The 19327-nt window shown below is 51.2% G+C and overlaps 1 protein-coding gene across 8 annotated transcripts; it reads left to right on the top strand.

Moving 5' to 3' along the window:
• Positions 1-6876: 6876 nt before the first annotated feature.
• Positions 6877-19265, top strand: LOC116740905. 8 transcript variants are annotated; one of them, XM_032606976.1, is made up of 8 exons: positions 9357-9675; positions 10277-10393; positions 11677-11713; positions 13285-13320; positions 14344-14425; positions 15985-16149; positions 16964-17095; positions 19025-19265. In XM_032606976.1, exons 5-8 carry the CDS (start codon positions 14344-14346, stop codon positions 19159-19161), a joined length of 516 nt encoding a protein of 171 aa, XP_032462867.1. In that variant the 5' UTR covers positions 9357-9675; positions 10277-10393; positions 11677-11713; positions 13285-13320; the 3' UTR covers positions 19162-19265. The 8 variants fall into 8 exon arrangements, with proteins under 8 accessions (XP_032462866.1, XP_032462859.1, XP_032462860.1 ...); XM_032606974.1 differs by having other exon boundaries at positions 9338-9675; positions 10277-11713; positions 16964-17065; positions 19025-19259; XM_032606970.1 differs by having other exon boundaries at positions 10277-11713.
• Positions 19266-19327: the final 62 nt, after the last annotated feature.

Below are 19327 nucleotides of genomic sequence, written 5' to 3'. Positions count from 1 at the left end.
CTTCTGGGCTGGTTTTAGAATTCTGGACAAAGTAGAAACAAGGACACTCCTTGGAAAGCATGCCACAGACACACACACACACACACACACATACACACACACACACATACACACACACACACACATTCACTCCATCTCCAAGTCCTGCCAATTCTAACCCCCTAAATGTATCCCAAATGCACGCATTTCTGCCCATCCCCCTGGCTTCCATTACCTCACACCTGGACATTGCAGTAGCCTCCTCACTGGTCTCCCTGCTTCTAGCACTGTCCCCCGCCCCCCTCCACATTCTCCAAATGGCAGCCAGAGGGATCTTTCTAAAATGTTGGCAGAACATATCACTTGCCTGCATAAGAGTCTCCTGTACCTTCCAGCTGCTCTTAGAATACAATCCTAATTCTGTACCACAGCTCACAAGGCACAATAAGGCCTGGCTCCTGCCTATGTCCTCCCACTCGCCTGCACTCACCTCACTGCTCTCCTGTCACTTTGGTCACTTTCCAATTACTCTTCCCTGACTGGGAGGCCTTTGCATGTGCTGTGCCTGTTGCCTGAAATTCTATGCCCCACAAATAAATATTCTTGTTACTCAGGTCTCAGCCCAAATGTTCCATCAGAGGGGTCTTCCTGACCATAACATCTCTTTTCTTTTTTTTAAAAAAAAATTATTTATTTGTTTATTTGGCTGTGCCGGGTCTTAAGTTGCAGCATGCATGCGGGATCTAGTTCCCTGACCAGGGATCGAACGCAGGCCCCCTGCATTGGGAGCATGGATTCTTAACCACTGGACCACCAGGGAAGTCCCACCATCTCCCTTCTTTCTTTCTTTTTTTTTTTGGTCACTCCTCCTGTGGGATCTTTGTTTCCCGACCAGGAACTGAACCCAGGCCCTCGGCAGTGAAAGCGCAGAGTCCTAACCACTGGGCCACCAGGGAATTCCCACCATCTCCTTTCATTCCCTGCCTTTCACCCTGTTTTGTGTTTCCTTCCTAGTACCATTCACACATTCACATCTGTAATTGTCCTTGGGGAAATCTGCTTAACCTCTCTGGACTTGTTGCACTTAGAACAACTCATTATCTTTGTGGCAGGTTTTTTTTTTTTTTTTTTTGCAATACGCGGGCCTCTCACTGTTATGGCCTCTTCCGCTGCGGAGCACAGGCTCTGGACGCGCAGGCTCAGCGGCCATGGCTCACGGGTCCAGCCGCTCCATGGCATGTGGGATCCTCCCGGAGTGGGGCACGAACCTGTGTTCCCTGCATCTGCAGGCCGACTCTCAACCACGGCGCCACCAGGGAAGCCCGTGGCAGTTTTTTTAAATGGCCACAATTATTCCTTCCTTTGAAAGGTGGGTCTATGTCCCCTCCCTGTGAACCTGGATGGGTTTCTGTGACTGCTTTGACCAATAGTTTACAGCAATTGATGCTACATGACTTCCAAGGCTAGATTAGGAAAGGGCATTCAGCCTCCGTCTGGTTTTCCTGGGGCACTCACTCTGGAGGAAGTAGCAGCCAGGTGAGCCTGCCATGAGACCTTCCTGCTGGCAAGGCCATGGGCAGGCACACCCGATGACACTGCCAGCTGAGCTCAGCCATCCGGTCATTCAGGTCTACAAGAAGCTATCTTGGATGCTCTGGACTAACCCGTCTGTCGGCTGAATCTCACTGAGTGACCACAGTTGACGCCACAGGGAGCAGAATTGCCCAACCAAGCCCTGCCTGAATTCCTGGTCTATAGAATCTGTGAGATATAATAAAATGGCTGTTGTCTTTTAAGACGCAAAGTTTTGGAGTAGTTGTTACCAAACAGTATAAAACCAAAACAATCTTGTGTGTTTGTTCCCTTGTTTATTGTGACTCCTTTCTCTAGGACGGGGGCTCCATGGACTGCTTTGTTCTCTGCTGTATGACCTCTGTCCAGCACAAAGCCTGGCATGCAATTGGTGCTCAGTAAGTACTTGTTGAATGAAAGACGGCGTGGATGAATAGAGGTACTCACACTATACTCCGCTCCAGCTCCATTCACCCTGCTGGGGTGGGGAGTGGTTGGGGGACAATCCTGCAGATACCTTGGCATTGGGAAGAGGGGTACCCAAGTTCCTGCCATCCCCTGGCAGCCCAGTCCCTAGCTCTGGAAGTGGGTACTGAGAGTTGCTTTGATCACCAAAGCCCACTGGGGCCTCAGGGCCTCTCCAGTAAGTGCCCACCTGCCATGACCTCTCTTCTATGGTCCAGCCTCTGGGCTTTGCATAAGTTCCTTCCAATGATGTCTTTCAAGGACGCTAAATTCAGTGGGTCAGACTTTAAGCAGAAACAGGATATTTTCACAGTTTCAAAATATCCCCCTTAATGTATTTAATAATTACAAAGAGTAAAATATTAATTTTAATATCAATCCAGCAGACACCCCCCTAAACAAGGGATCAAGGTGATGTCACCAGTTATACATATCAACCTCATGAGGTCTTGGGCATATGTCACTTCTGTGGTGTTTTTCCCCCAAAATGCATAACCTCAATTTGATCACGAGAAAACCTACGACAAACCCAAATTGACGGACAGTCTACAAAAGAGCTGGCTAGTATTCTTCAAATGGGTCAAGATCGTGAAAAAGATGGAAGGACAGAGGAACTGTCCAAATTGGAGGGGACTAAGGAGACATGACAACCGCATGTGATGTGGGGTCCTTCCTGGACTGGATCCTAGAACAGAAAAAGGACATTAATAGGCAAACTGATGAAACCCAAATAACTTCTGTTGTTAGAACTTCAGTTAATAGTAATATCCAAGGTTAATTTCTTAGTTCTGATAAGGGTTCTATCATTATGTAAGATGTTGGCAAAAGGGAAAGCTGGGCATAGGACATACAGGAACTCTGTACTAGTTTTGCAACTTCTGTAAGTCTAAAACTACCTCAAAAGGAAGAAAAAGACATTAAAATAAAAAAGAGAGAGAATGAAGGCTAAGCTAGAGTAAGCCTCCTACAGCCCAACTCTCCCACTGGTTACAGCTAAAAACTCTGGACAAATACAAAAAGCAACTACTCAAGAAAGCCATTCTCTGGTGGCGCAGTGGTTAAGAATCTGCCTGCCAATGCAGGGGGACACAGGTTCGAGTCCTGATCCAGGAGATTGCCACATGCCGTGGAGCAACGAAGCCCGTGCGCCACAACTACTGAGCCCACGTGCCTACAGCCTGTGCTCCGCAACAAGAGAAGCCACTGCAATGAGAAGCCCGCGCACCGCAACGAAGAGTGGCCCCCGCTTGCCGCAACTAGAGAAAGTCAGCGTGCAGCGACAAAGACCCAACATAGCCAAAAATAAATAAATAAGAAAGAACACTGTAAAGTAAATAATAGAGAGCAGATTGGAGTGAAAAGTCAAAATATGAAGGATAACCCACACAGCAGTAGTGAGTTTCCTGGTAGATGTTCTTCCTGTATCTTCTTGCTTAGACCCAGGGTACTCTGAGTTCAGGAAACTGCACACCTGACATGAGCAGCAAAAACTCCCATAGAGAAGCCCAACATTCTGGCCAGAGAACGGGGAAAATGAACCTCCGGAAGCTGGAAAGTGTGAGGAATTCCTTGGCATTATTTTTTTTTATTTAATTAAATATTTATTTATTTATTTTTGGCTGTGTTGGTTCTTTGTTGCGGTGCTCAGGCTTCTCATTGCAGTGGCTTCTCTTGTTGCAAGCCATGGGCTCTAGGGGCGCCGTCTTCAGTAGTTGCAGAAAACGGGCTCATTAGTTGCAGAACGCGGGCTCAGTAGTTGTGGCTCACAGGCTCTAGAGCTCAGGCTCAGTAGTTGTGGCACACGGTCTTAGTTGCTCTGTGGCATATGGGATCTTCCCGGACCAGGGCTTGAACCCGTGTCCTCTGCATTGGCAGGAGGATTCTTAACCACTGCGCCACCAGGGAAGCCCTCCTTGTTATTATTTTTATTTAATCTTTGCTCTCAGCCCCAGTCTGCTCTGCAGTTCCCAAAGTCGTTGAGAGAAGAGTCTTGAGAAAACCCACCTGCTGGAGAAAAGAACTTGGAAAAGGGACCCCTGAGTGTAAATACTGTGGGGCAAATCCTCAGTTTTCTGTCTTTTCTCTTGCTGCTTTGCCCCAGGGGTAGGCCCAGTGGTGACAGTGCTGGTGGTTAGAACTCTGAGAGAACTTCATGTTTCAGACCAGAGGACCAGAAAAAATGGGCCTGTAGAGCCAGATAATGTAGATAAAATGCTGGAGAGGAGAGAATGGATGAAGGAAACCCTCTAATTCTGTGTATGAACCAACACAAGTCCTGGGCTGAACCCCAAGCTGAGCCTGTATGGAAGACACCCCAAGAAGGTGAGCAAAGCTTTGGGTACTGGCACCATGTAAACCACTGCCCATATCCCAGACTACCCCCTGCACCAGGCAGACCCAAACCACATAGCAAAGCTTTGAAAGTAAAACTGATTAGAATCACTCCCTGCATCAGGTGACATAGAACATGCAGTCTGCACCTAACCAGGTTTGCCTGCTACTAAAAAAGAACAAATTTCCAGAGGCTTTTTAACAGTACCCAGAGTCTCAGAAGATAATATTGAAAATGTCCAGGATACAATAAAAAGTTACTCAATAAGGAACATCCAACCAATTCTCAAAGCAAAAGACAATAGATGCAAACCATGAAAAGACCCAGATGTTGGAATTGTCAGACAAAGACTTCAAAGCAGCTATTATAACAGTACTCTGTGAGGGAAAGATGGATGCTTTAGAATGAATGTGAAAACAGACATTCTCAGCAGAGAAATAGAAACCATTAAAAAAGAGCCAAAAAAAAAAAAAAAAAAAAAAAAAAAAGAGCCAAAAAGCAGGCAGTGTTGGTCAAAAGGTACAAAGCCTCAGTAATACAAAACAAACAAGTTCTGGAGATCTGTACAGCACAGGGCCTGTAGTTAGTGTTGTATTGTATGTATACTTAAAAACTTGCTGGGTGTGATGAATTGGGAGATTGGGATTGACATATATACACCAATATGTATAAAATGGATAACTAATAAGAACCTGCTGTATAAAAAAATAAATAAAATAAAATTCAAAAATTAAAATAAAAAGTTTTACAGAATAAAAAGAAAAAAACTTGCTGGGAGGGTTGATCTTATGTTAATTGCTCTCACCACACAAAGGAAATCAATATTTTTAAAGGCAGGGGCAGGAGGAAACTTTTGGAGGTCATGGATAAATTTATGGCCTTGATTATTGTGGTGAAATTTTCAGTAGTGTATACTTACCTTCAAACTCATCAAGTTGTATACATTAAATATTTGTAGCTTCCTCTATGTCAATTATACCTTAATAAAATGATTTTAAAAAGAATCACTGAATTATACTAAGAAAAAACAAAAAAAACCAAATGACCAAATGACAATTTTAGAACTTAAGAAACACAATATCTCAGATCTTAAAAATTCACAGGATGGGGCTTCCCTGGTGGCGCAGTGATTGAGAGTCTGCCTGCCGATGCAGGGGACACGGGTTCGTGCCCCGGTCCGGGAGGATCCCACATGCCGCGGAGCGGCTGGGCCCGTGAGCCACGGCCACTGAGCCTGCGCGTCTGGAGCCTGTGCTCCGCAATGGGAGAGGCCACAACAGTGAGAGGCCCGCGTACCGCAAAAAAAAAAAAAAAAAAAATTCACAGGATGGTCTCAATAGCAAAGGGAGATGACAAAGAAAAGACTCAGTAAACCTGAAGCTAGATCAATAGGAGTGAAGCAATCTAAAGAAGAGAGAGAGAAAATATATTAAAAACTGAACAGAGACTTAGGGACATGTGGGAAAATATCAAAAGATTTAATATGCACGAAATTGGAGTCCCTTAAAGGTGCAGAAAAAGAATTTTTTAAAATGACGACTGAAATTTTCTCAAGTTTGGTGAAAAACTTAAATTTACAGATTCAAGAAATCCAGCAAACGCCAAACAGGATAAACTCAAAGACAACCCACACTCACACATCTCATAATCAAACTAAAAACCACCAATAAGGAAAAAACAATCTTGAAAGCAGCCAGGAAAAAAAAAAGAACCAAAAGCCAAAAACACTTTACATTTAGGGGGCCATGGAGGCCAGAAGATAGTGGAACAGCATCTTTAAATTGCTGCAGGTTGGGACTTTCCTCATGGCACAGTGGTTAAGAATCCACCTGCCAATGCAGGGGACACAGGTTCGGGCCCTGGTCCGGGAAGATCCCACATGCCGCGGGGCAACTAAGACCGTGTGCCACAACTACTGAGCCCGTGTTCTAGAGCTTGTGAGCCACAACTACTGAGCCCACGCGCCTAGAGCCCGTGCTCCGCAACAAGAGAAGCCACTGCAATGAGAAGCCCATGCACCGCAACGAAGAGTAGCCCCCGCTCGCCACAACTAGAGAAAGCCCGCGTGCAGCAACGAAGACCCAACGCAGCCAAAAATAAATAAATAAATAAATAAAAATACAGTGTTGCAAGGGACTTCCCCAGCAGTCCAGTGGTTAGGACTTTGTACTTCCACTGCAGGGGGCATGGGTTCAATCCCTGGTTGGGGAGCTAAGATCCCGCATGCCACGCAACACGGCCAAAATAAATAAATAATAATAAAAAAATAAAGTCCTGCAAGAAAAGAACTGTTAACATCTCTACATCTAGCAAAAATATCCTTCAGGAATGAAAGTAAAATAAAGACATTCTCAGTGAAGGAAACTAAGAGAATTTATCATCTGTGGGCCTGCTCTAAAAGAAAGTTAAAGGAAGTTCTTCAGGCTGAAGGGATATGACCCCAGAGATAAACTTGGGAGTTTAGGAATAAATAAAGAGCAACAAGAGGGTAAAAATATGAATAAGTATAATAGATTATATTTCTCCTGTCAAGTTCTTTAAAATACATATGACTTGAGAGCAAAAATCCTAACATTTTTGGGGGTATTTCAATGAATGTAGATGTAATACATATATGATAACCATTATAAAGGGGAAAAGGTAAAGGCACCTTTATGGTTTTAATGCATCTATCTTTTACTTGAGGTGTAAAGTATGAACACTAAATAGACTGTCAAACGTTAAGTATGTATATTGTAATCCCTAGAGAAACACAGAACCTACAGAAAATTAATACAAAGATATACAGCCAAAAAGCCAATAAGTAAATTAAAATGGAAGAGTAAGAATAACAAAATAATCCATTGCACAGCTAGATCCCACTTCATCCCAGTCTGGAAGCAGAGGGACCTGAGTGAACAGGCTTGATGGGTAGAGCATGCAGGAAAAGTGAGCCTGTGGGTTTTTATGTGTGTAATTTTGGACTGATTAGAGAGGGTACTTTCCACGGGGGTCAAGGAAAGCCTCTCTGAGGAGATGATATTGAGTTGAAATTGGGAGGACAATGGTGGGGTTTGGGGTGTCAATACTTAATACCCTCTTTCTTGCCCAAGTTCTGAAACAACTGAGTCAAATGAGGAGTCAGATATATTGAATCCAAATAACATTTTGTTACCATTCCAGTTACTACTGCTGCATAACAAACCACCTGAAAACTTAGTGTGTAAAACAGCTGTCTGATGTTAATGGATTCTATTGGTTGGGAGTTCAGAAAGGGCACAGCAGAGATGTTCCATAATGTCTAGGATCTTAGCTGGGAAGACTCGATGGCTGAGGCGGACTTGATGGCTAGGGGCTGGGATCGTCTGGAGATGTACACGGCTAGAAGTTGAGGTTGGGTGTAGGCTGGCACCTCAGCTGGGCTGCAGCCAGAGCACCTAAATATGACATGGGCTAGTTTGGCTTCCTCACGGCATGGTGGCTGGGTTATAAGAGAGAGCATCCCAAGAGAGTCCATGGCATTTTATGATCCAGCTTTGGAAGTCACACAGCGTCACTTTTACCATGTCCTATGATTAAAGCTGTCACAAAGGCGCACTCAAGTTCAAGGAATGGGGACATAGATGCCACCGCTTGATGACAGGAGTGTCAAGGTCACATTGTAAAGAGAACGTGTGGAATTGGAGATATTGTTAAGGCCACAATAACTGATAAACTTGTTTGTAGGCCAGAGTTTAAGTCTGCGGGTGAGAAGTGAGGTGTGTTGCTCCAGTAAAGCCTTTCTCATGGAAACACGCCAGTGGGAATAAATGAGCCTTGTTCTTGAGAGAAGAGCATTTCAGCAGAGGGAGTAGTTGCAAAGGCCCTGCCATGGGCAAGAGTGGAGTATGTTCCAAGACCTGAAAGGCAGCATGGCTGGGGCATGGTGGGACAGGAGGAGAGGTTGATGGGGGGAGCTGCATTTGCTGAGTTCGGCAGGAGGGACCTTAAATGTCAGGCTAAGGAGTTTGCTGGGAGGCCAGTGGGTGCTAAGGAAGTCTGAAGGATGCCATGAAGCTGTCCCCACAAGGGCCAGAGTCACATCAGGGGGCATTATCCCCATGCCCATGAGGCAGTTGAGTTTGAGAAGACAAGGCTTTGGGACTTGGCCAGGGTCCCTCACACCCTGCCCTGTGCACCCTCGGTTTGTCCTGTGGTGCAGAAGGCCCTGGGAGATCAGGAACAGAAGCTGCACACCATTCCGTGTGGAGCCCCAGGGCGGGATCTGAAGGGACCAGTGCCTACCCCAGAGTTAATTTGACCCCCTGCACCCCCAGGATCCCACGGCCACAGCCCTTCGCCAAGTTGGACTATTCTATCGGTGGTCAGAGCAGAACACTGGGCTGGACCTCAAGGCAATGCCCACACTGCCCATAGCTCCATCCATAGCTTGGCTGATACGTCACTGCTGTGGGCACCTCTAGGAGAAGCTCCGCTTAGACCATCGCATTCACCCTCCTGGTCCCCAAGCAGAGTTTGGGTGTGACTGGCATTATAGAAACGTGGAAAGGAGGCCATGCAGGCAGCCACGAAGAGGGGCTGAAACCAGCAGAGGATAGAGCTGGGACTAGAATCCTAGATGTGGGCCTCCCAAGCGCTCAGTTTAACGGCCCCTGATAACCAGGGGGTCCTTTGATGTCGTTTGTATACATCTGCCCAGGTCGGGGATGGTGCTGATGAGGACCCAGACCCCAGGCCCGGGGTGCCAATGCAGCGAGTTCTGTAGAAGCCCCACCCCCGCGCCCCTTCTCCTGGCTCGAGGCGAGTTTGGATACCCGTCCGGCTGCTTCGTGCCCTTCCTGTGGTCAGAGCTTGAGAGCTTCACCGTCCTGCTCCGCTCGGGTAACGTCTTCGCCTCCTCTGCCTCTGCGGTCGCCTGCAACGTGGGGGCTCCGGCTTGCACCCTCACTGACCACGTGGTGGGGGCGGGGTCTGAGCGGGTTGGAGGGGGCGGGGCCCTGGGGACAGACAGGGAGGGCCTGCGTGACAGTCTGGGCGAGGCCGGAGCAGGCGCGGGCCTGAGGGGAGTGACAGAATGGGCAGGGCCTCGGGGAGGATCTAGGGAAAGTGAGCTGTGCCCTGCGGGGGCGGGGCTTGCTGACAGGGTGGGGGCTCGGCTGGGGCGTGCTGTGGCGAGCAGGCTGCTGACAGTAAGGGCAGGGCTCGGGAGTGGGTGGCACCACAGAATGACTGAAAGAGCAAGGCTAGAGCCAGGAAGAGGGTTTAACGAGTCTTGCGAAGGCAGTGCGGGAAGGACTAACTGGGCAAGGGGCCGGCCGCGGGCTGAGCGATTGAGGAGGACCCTCAGGGTACGGGCGGGGCCGGCGGGCGGGCTCAGCTAGGCGAGCTGGGCGAGGCCAGGGATAACTGACGGGACTGGGGTAGGGCTGGAGATGGTGGAACGCTAGACTACTACGTAGAGTCCAGAGGTGGGGGCACAATGACTGTGCAAGGGGCCAGGGAAAGATGACTGGCAGCTCGAGGACGGGGAAGGAGGGAGGAGACGAGGGACGTAGGTGAGTAGAGTGAGGCAGGTGGCGGGACCTAGAATAACGGCCGCCTGTTGGGGGGGGGGGGCAAGAGGCCATGAGTGACAGCCAGAGGGGTCGGCCTCAAAAGTCTCCCCTGCAACTCTGCGAGGAATTCCTCCTCCGGCTGAACAACGCGGGCTTCGCTCACTTCGTGTCCCAGGTGTGGTGGTGCAGAGATAACAGACCTGCAGGAAGGAGGTTTCCGTCTTCCAGGCCACCACTGGTCCCGTCCCGTCCCAATGAAATCCATCCGAGGGCGTCCACCTGCTCCTGATCGCGCCACGGGATCGTTCCTAGGGCCGGGAAACGCGCCACTAGCGACCGCCCCCGTGGTAGCCCTGGTTCGGCGTCGGTTCTGAGCCGGCCCTCCTGTCTACAGTTGCAGAAGCGCTTTCTGGACTGGTCCCTGCTGGATCTGCGGGTCTTCGCACGACGTCCTCCGAGCCTGCGCTGCCGCCCGGGCACTTTCACGCTGGCGCTGCCCGTCGCCCTGAAGGTCGCAGTGTCCCGGAATCACAGTGTCCCTGCTGGGAGTCAGCTTTCCAGCTGGTGGGCGGGATCGGGCTCTGCTCGGTCCTGACCACGCCCCCTCTGTTTACCGGCCACCACCCCCCCCCCCTCCGCCCAACTGGCCCCATCCCCTTAGTGCCTCGGTTGCCCTGCTCTTCCCTGGCCCACTCTTACACGCAGTCCCCGCCCCTAAGGATAAGCCCCGCCTACTGCTACCTTCCGGTCTCCGACTACCCTATGTCTCCTCCCCAGTCCCTGCACTTCTTGGCTTCGTCCCCTCCTATCCCAGGCCTCCTCCCCATGTTCAAATGGCTCCAGGGGCTCCCCAGGGGCTGGGGATACGGGTCCGCAACGCTTTGTCCGACACCTCTTCCTACTTTCGGCTTTGTGTCCTCCATGAGGCCTAGCTCTTCCTCAGTATCTCCTCTGGGCTGGGAGGCCAGAGGTGGGTCCTGCATGAAGCCTGAATGGGAGGGGAAGGGGTCGTACCAGCAGGATGCTGAGATTGTGGCTCAGGTCTTTGTGTCTGAGCAGAAACTCAGGGCATCCCTGAATCTGATCAAGTGAGAGAGAGCTGCTCCTTTCTGTATGGGTTCCTGTTGGGGGGTTGGAGCCGCAGGGCCGCCTGAAAGGGACAGATCCCTCTCACCTCCTATTCCTGCTGTTTCTGAAATCTCAGCCTGCATTCACATGTAGGGCCCCTTGCCGTGAGTGGTGTGTAATGCCTCATCTGGAGCCCACCTTGTGCCCACCAAGGTTCCCACGGAAGACTCCTACTCCTCGGCCCCAGGACACCTGAGTGACCTGCTTTATGGGAGAGTCTGACTATTTCCAGGTTCCAGACCTCAAGACGCTGCTGGGCATCGCCCTCTAGGCAGTGGTGCTGCCCTATATCAACCTTGAGCCTCCGGGGAGCCTGCCATCACCCCATCACCCTCAGCCCTGGGGCCGGCTTCCCAAACAGATGTTCCTTGTCACAGCACTGCTCCACATCTGGAGCCTGGCATTCCCACAGAGATGGGGGTGGGAGACGGTAGAGAAGAACAGAGGGTCAAGTTCTCCGTTGGGAGGCCCTTGTAATGGATGGGGAAACTGAGGCCCAGAAATGGAGCCACTTAGTCACGAGTGTGGCAGCAGTAAAGCCTACACATTTGCCACTCACCCCAGTGCAGCCAGCACCCACCTGCCCCTGGAAAGATCTGACAAGACTCAAGGTGTGTCCTCCCCAGTTTGCCTGAAGGAGGGCCTTACCTCATCTTCTGTCCTTAGGGCTAATCTTCAGGACACCCTGGACGGCATCCAAGAGGTAAGGTGGTCCTCTTTGGGTTCTCTCAAATCTGGAATTCCCTTGATCATGGGGAAGGGGGAGGAGCTGCCCGCAGGAGTAAGCATGGCCAGTCCTGGGAGCTGGGGTCTCTTGGACATCCAGCAGACTCCCACACTGCCTTCTCACCTCCCAGAATGGAGGTGACATGCATCCTGCCCACTCTACGGTCTCTCTAGTACCTCCCCCTGAGTCCCTGCTCTTCAAGACTCATCTGCTTCCAGGGCACTAAGCCCCTTCCTCTAGGCACTGGCTAGAGTGGGTCTCTATGGCTTCAATGGGCTACAGGAACCCTGATGGGTGGGTGGGTGCTCGGCACACCTCAGGGGACCAGAGCTTGCAGACCTAGAAAGTTCTGGCCCCAGGCCACGAAAGAATTCACAGCCTTCACCCATCAGTCCAGAATCAGTATTCTAACAATTCCAGGCCACGAAAGGATTCACAGCCTTCACCCATCAGTCCAGAATCAGTATTCTAACAATTCCAGGCCATATTTACTGAACGCATGTTCTGCTCCATTTAACCACATCACTCCCCTACTTACCTTCTTTGGCTTCCCAGCTTTCAAATAAAATCCAAGATCCACACCGTGGCTTATGAGGCCCTGCTTGGTATTCCAGCCTCTCTCCAGCTTTCTCCTTTGCCCATTACACTCTGGCCAAGATGGCCTCTCTCTGTTCTGTGAACACACCTGTGTTTTTCTGCCTCTGGGCCTTTGCACAGGCCCCTCTCTGCTTGGACTGGATTGTAAGCCCTAAAATGGCAGGGACCGTGTTTGATTTTGTTTGTCTCTAAATCCCCAAGCATTTAACCTGTTAAACAGTAGACAATAATGCCAGCTGTAATAGGTCTTAATAAATAGTTCTTGAATAAATGTGCCTGATGCACATTTTTCTATTGACATATTTAATCTTTACTACAATCATGTAAGGTAAGAGATATCATTAGCTCTCTTTTTCAGAAAACAGAAACTCAGTGAGGTTAGGCCATTTGTTGAAGGTCACACAGCTAAGATTTGAACCCAGGGGGAGGCTTTTTTCACCTGTCATTGAGTATGAGGGCATTCGTGCCAGGTGGTACACCACAGGCCAGCTCCCAGATTCTAGATGCTTGTAGCTTCCTGGAGCAGGAAGGCATGGGGTCTGGGCTGGAAAGTTGCCAAGACTTGGGTCCTCAAAAGCCCTAAGAGAGCATTGCTGGTGGAAGAAACAGCGGTGAGCAAAGGTGTGAAGGCAGGAAGATCCAGCTCCTGGGACAACCGGACTCACAGGGCTGGGCCAGCCCAGGACACACAGCCAGCTGGTCCCAGGGCTGCGTCAGCTGGTGGTCTCCAGAGGCAGGACCCCGGTGGGCAGGGAAATTGAGGCGGGGAGTCATTGCGCAGCCCCTCTCCCCAGTCTGTGGCTGGGAGCCCCCAGGGACGAGGGCTGGGCTCTTCCAGGCAGGACGTTCCCACGCGGAGGCGGTCCTGGGAACGGCTGTGGGGCGGGCCCGGAGGCGGGCTCCAGCACTCCGGTCCCTCTGCAGCCTGTTCTCCGTTACTTGCTCCGCAGACCCGGGTCGCGTTCTGGCTTCCGCTGAGCCGCACGGTAAGTGAGTGGGTGGGAAGAGCCCCGGCTGCCCAAACCCGAGCCGGTGGGAGACGCGGCTGGGACTCCGGCTTTTACCACCCGTGGGGGCGCTGCTATAGAGGAGCATGGGGGGTGGGGCGGGCGGGCGGCTACTGGCAGCTCAGAGTTGAGGGGAACTTTCCTCCGTCCGCATATGGGGAGCCATTTCTTTCCTCAAATGTAGATTACTCCTTCCCTCCCCATAGGTGGGGCTCTCAACCACTTATCACTAATGGGGAGCCCTTCCTTTCCAGATGTGCAGCCCCTTCCCACTTTCCATATATGGTACGCCCCTCCCTTTCTCTAATGATTGGGTGCCTCTGTTTCCCTAGAAGGGATACCCCCTTCTTCTCCCCAGATGTGTGCCTCTCTTCCTCCCTCTGTCCCAGTTTGGTCCGTGTCCTCCTCTAAGTCCCCTCCTCACCCCCCTGGGATGCCAGACCCTGAGATTTCCCCGGGGATGGAGGGTTGGGCTCGCCTGTCTCCCTCTCCCACCAGGTCCAGCAGAGCAGGCTCTCCAGGCACGTAGGCAGCCAATTATGGGGGAAGGGGTGGGGGCCAAACCATCTGCAGGAGACCTTGGCAGATGGCCCTGTAGCGAGGAGAGTTAGCCCAGGACCTGCTCCCTCCCTACCTGGACTCCCACCCTGTTTCCTCTAGAGGACAAACAGCTGAGAGAGGTTTCCCAACCTAGCCACCATGAGCTGGGGCTGGAACCAGAACCCAGGCTCCCAGACCCAAACTGTTCAGGTCCTGCCTTAAGAGTTAGGCCTCCTCCCACTTCTCAGATGGTAAACTGAGGTCCCAGGAGGGGGCTCCAAATGTCTAGGATGCCCATCAACCCCCATAGGTATATCATACAAAATTAGAAGGGGCAGGCGGTGACCTTGAAATCCTGGGGACCAGTCCCCCAGCCACAGCACCTGTGAAAAAGCTGTTCCTCTGGATCCTGAGGGGAAGGGCAGAGGGCAGAGGGCAGGACTCATCCACATACACCCCCAGATGTCCTTTAGAGCTGCCTGGAGCTTGGTGCTGAGGAAAGGAGGACTTGGAATGCGAGGGATCCACAGCCCAGGAGGCACTGGTAAGACCTGGACACCCACCCCGCCCTGACCCTCGCCTAACTGCAAGGCCAGGGGCAAGGGTCCTGTCTGCAGGCTGCCCCTGGTCCCTTTCATGCTGCCCTGGGCCTGCCCCAAACCATTTCCCATGATCCTACCCCTTGGTCCGGGGCCACATTCTTCCAGGAAATAGAGACAGCCGTCCCCTCCTCCCAAGCTTTCTCAGGGTCTGACCCCCATATCTCAGGCCCCTAAGACCTTTGTGCCCTGAGGCTGAATGTGCTGACAGAACTTTGGACCGCCTTTCCAGACCCTTGTGTCCATGCTAGTCAGAAGAAAGAGGCCTAAAGTAGGAGAGACTTCAGCCAGATAGAAGGGCCTTCCTGACCCTCTGGAGAATAAAAACAGATAACATTTATTGAGCCCTTACTATGTACCCTGAGCTGTGATAAACTTTTTGCAGAGATTAACACATTTAGACTTCACAGCAAACACATGAAGTGGATGCTATGCTGTTATCTCCATTTCTCAGGTAAACAAACAGGCCCAGAGCCAGGACTGTTTGCCCAAAGCAGTTCCCATGCTATTTGGGCAAGGTGGTACCAATGCCCTCCTTGAGGGCATCGCTGGTGACAATAAACAGAAGAAGCTTTACTGAGACCCTTCGAGCACCCAGCCTTGTTCTGGACACTCACATGGAGCCCTTGAGGGCTTAGCCATCAGGGAAAGCTTCCAAGAATGGAAGCCAGAGGTAAAGCCAACCGCTGTCTATCAGTGTAATTTATGGAGCATCTACTGTGTGCCAGGCATTGTGCTAAGCCTTTTGAGTGCATTATCTTGAAGCTTCCACAACAGTGTGGGGTTGGATCTTTTACTCTCCCCACTTTCCGGATGAGGACGTTGAACACAGTGAGGTAAAGGGGCTTGTCAGAGCTGGGCCGGGGTGGAACTGGGGTTCCGCAACTCCAAAGCTGTGCCCTTGACCACTCATTAAAAGCATAGGGATATAGTGAGAGGCCCGTGCACCGCGATGAAGAGTGGCCCCCGCTTGCCACAACTAGAGGAAGCTCTCGCACAGAAACGAAGACCCAACGCAGCAAAAATAAATAAATTAATTAATAAACTCCTATCCCCAACATCTTCTAAAAAAAAAAAAAACAAGCATAGGGATAATGCTTTACAGTATGTGGGGCAGTTTCCCATCTGCCATCTCAGGTTCATCACACTGAACCTTTCCCTACCCATTGCCTTTGCCTGATGTGCCCTCCTCACCCCAGATCTTCCCAGAGGACACAGGATTTGAAGCCACAGGGGCTGAATTGCAACCCTGGCCCGGCTCCCTTTTGCTCTGTGAATTTCAGCAAGTCCCTTAGCTACTCAGTTTCTTCCTCTGTAAGATGAAGAGAACAATATCACTGTCTCAGAGTGATGCCGAGCCAATGAGTCAACTCGCCCGCAGGCCTTAGCATGGCTCCTGGCACACAGTAAGTGCTCAATAAGTGCCACCCTCTTTGTTAATACTGCGGTTAGTGCCAGGACGTCCCAGGGGCAGCCTGAACTCAGTTCCTCCCTGTGCCCGCAGCCCACGGCAAGGAGAAGATGCCCCCCTACACCAACTACCATGCCCAGCGCTCCTACCCCATGCCCGATGAGCCCTTCTGCACGGAGCTCAACGCAGAGCAGCAGGCCCTGAAGGAGAAGGAGAAGGGCAGCTGGACGCAGCTGAGCCATGCTGAGAAGGTGGCCCGTAGGTCTCAGGGCGGGGCTGGGGGCGACTTTGCAAAGAAGGGCCTGGCCTGTCACGGAGCAGTGGGCAGGGAGAGCCCCCAGCCAAGACGGCCAGAACCACCCAAAGACTCGAATGCATACCTGAGGGGTGAAATTCATTCCTTTCTTCATTCCTTTTTTTATTCGTTGAACTGTTTGTGCACAGCCTGGTGCTAGGCGATGCTGGGGACACAGAAGTGAATCCCCCTGAGGGTTCCTGCCCTCAGGGTGCTCCCAGTCCAGTGGGGGAACCAACACAAGCCCAGATAGCTGTAATACAGGATATGCGGCTGGGTGAGGTGTGTTCAGGGGGCTGTGAGAACCCAAGGGAGAGAGAAAGATGGAATCCTGGTGGGCCTTCCAGAGGAGGAGGGTTGTTCCAGCTGGCTTTGGATGCTGAGGAGGAGGGGCTGCCGGGTAGTAGGAACAGCATGGGGAAGGATATAAGAGCTGGAGAGCATGGAGGGTCCTGGGCATCACTGAGTGGTATGGGGAGATGGAGCAGAAAGAGGCAGGTGAGGTGGGTGGGAGAGCAGGGGCCTGACCCTGGGAAGCAGGAAGGATGTGTGACCCCAAGTGCTGCCCACCAGAAGTGCCCCTGGGAGCCAGCTTTGCCATCAGCTCCTGGCCATGCTTTGCACATGCTAGATGCTCAATAAGAATTTGCTGAATGGACAGCATCTGCTGCAGGGAGGGGGAGGCTGGAGGTCCCTGAGGCCAAGAGTTGGCCCAGGGCCCTTGGAATGGATGCACCTGAGGCCCCTCCTCCCCCACCCCTCACCCCTCGCCTCCAGTGTACCGGCTCCAGTTCCATGAGACTTTCACAGAGATGAACCGTCGCTCCAACGAGTGGAAGACAGTGATGGGCTGTGTCTTCTTCTTCTTTGGATTCACAGGTCTGCTGATTTGGTGGCAGCGGGTCTATGGTGAGTGGCAGTGTCTCAGCTGGCCGCAGCCCTCGGCTGTGCCCTTGTGGCCACAGCCACCCGCCAAGCTTTGATAAGGGAATTATGCTGGCACTCATCTGAAGAGTTTTGAAAAGTCCCCCAAAGAGGTGTATGGGGAAGGGCAGAGCACGGCTGCCTGGGTTGCAATGTAGGGACCCTACCTCTCTGGGCCTCAATTCTCTCATCTGTAAAATGGGAATAATAGTGCCCACATCTCAGGGTTCTTGTGAGGATTTAATTATAAAACTGTTGCCTAGTGCCTGGCACATAGTTATGAACGGTGTTGTTACTGATTGCTGTTATTAACCGTGAACTTTTCAGTATATTGTTTTGGCTGCTGTAACAAAGAGTCTCCAACGTACAAGACCTTAAACAAGATAGAAGTTTTTTTCCTCTCTCACAAAAAAGGCCAGGGGGAGTATGGGGATTCCACAATATCAGACTCCTTTTGTCTTGTTGCTCTGCCATCCTTAACATGCAGCTTCCTTCTTGACATACAAAATGGCTGCTCCAGCTCCAGCCATAAAGCCTACATTCCAGCCAGGAAGAGGGAAAGGGAGGACACGCTCTCTCTAAGGTCCAGAATTTGCACCACCACTTCTGCTCACATCCTATTGGCTAGAAGTGATCATATGACCATGCGTAGCCACAGGGGAAGCTGGGAAATATAGTCTTTAGCTGAATAATCATGTACCCAACCGACCATTTATTACTACAGAAGAGTGATTCTCAAAGTGGGGTCTCTGGACCAACAGCTTCACTTGGGAACTTAGAAATGCAAATTCTCAGCCCCACTCTGGATCTACTGAGTCAGACACTCTGAGGCTGGAGCCCAGCAATCTATGTTTTAATATCCCTCTGGGTGATTCTGATGCGCACTCAGGTTTGAGAAGCACTGCTCTGGAAGTAGAGAGGAGCATGCTGGGGATGAGGTGGCAGTCTCTGCCTCAATTGACTTCACCTCCAGAGGCCTCACTTTGTTTCTTCTTCTGTAAAAGTGTGATGGGAATTCCTACCTTGCATGAGGGTGAAATGAGAGAACCTTTGGGAAAAATTCTATTCTAGTCCAATGTTTGGTACTAATAGGTGCCCATAAAGATCTTTCCCTTCTTTCACACCCACTGGAATAGAAAGTACCAGAGACAAAGGTCAGGCAGGTTGAGCTGGCCTCAGGCGCAGATGGACCAGGAAGTAGGATGTGAGCAGGGCTGGGAGCTCTGGCCCCCAGGCCTTTCTAGGTCCACACATCAAGGCACCTAAAATGCCTCCGTGAGTTCACCCTTTGGGTCCCCACAGCTTTAAAGTGAACACCCCTATCCTACCTCCCACTCCCAACCCCTTCAGGAAGCATAAGAAACTGTCTCATCCTGGACCCTTCCCAATAAGTGGGAGCAAACTCAGTAATTATAGTAGCTATCATGTATTAGGGGTTTTCATATCTTCCCTCATTCTGCCAATTGCATTATAAATACTAACACATTCAATCCCCACAACCCTGGTGGACAGGACCTGTTTTTGACAGGTAAGGAAATTGGGGCTCAGAGATGAAGTGACTTGTTCAAGGTCACACAGCAAGGTAGTGGTAGAGCTGGGATTTGGACCCAGAAAGACTTCAAACCAGTGCTCCTCTTACCCTTGGGTCACAGAGTAGGTGAGGGAACTGAGGCTCAGAAAGGGGAAGGACCTTGGCCCAGTTCCCACACCAAGTCTAAGGCAGAGCAGGGATCATAACTCAGAGGTCCCCAGAGTGCAGCTTTAGTGGGGAGTCTGGTGGCGGATGGACAGGGTGGCGAGGGGTCCTCATGCAGGGCACCCTGACCTTGTGCCTGGAGACCCTGGCTCAGCGGGAGGGGGTGGGCCTGGCAGGGTCCCGCATGCCCCTGTCCCTACCCGGTTCCTTCCCTGCAGTGTTCCCTAAGAAACCCATCACCCTGATGGATGAGTGGAAGGCCCAGCAGCTCCAGCGCATCCTGGACATGAAGGGCAACCCTGTGCAAGGCCTGGCCTCCCGGTGGGACTATGAGAGGAAGGAGTGGAAGAAGTGACGTGGCATCCCAGCTGCTCGCGCTGCAGCTCTGCCCTGGCCCGGAGCCTACGGAGGCCCCTCCCCGCCACTTAACCCCAATAAAGCTGGCCTGCTCTCATCTGCCTTCAGTCTCCACCGCAGTCTCTACCTGCCATAAAGCCTACATTATACCTAAAATTGGGCAG

The sequence above is a fragment of the Phocoena sinus genome, chromosome 15, assembly GCF_008692025.1.
Source record: "Phocoena sinus isolate mPhoSin1 chromosome 15, mPhoSin1.pri, whole genome shotgun sequence".
NCBI classification, from domain to species: domain Eukaryota; kingdom Metazoa; phylum Chordata; class Mammalia; order Artiodactyla; family Phocoenidae; genus Phocoena; species Phocoena sinus.
Note: the sequence above shows the minus strand (reverse complement) of the source record. Positions and strands in the feature narration are given on the sequence as shown.

Coding starts and splice junctions, on each gene's coding strand:
- LOC116740905 (XM_032606968.1), top strand. CDS start 9,034: ATGGTGCTGATGAGGACCCAGACCCCAGGCCCGGGGTGCCAATGCAGC. Junction 9,676..10,276: donor GATTGAGGAGGACCCTCAGG/GTACGGGCGGGG, acceptor TCCTGTCTACAG/TTGCAGAAGCGCTTTCTGGA.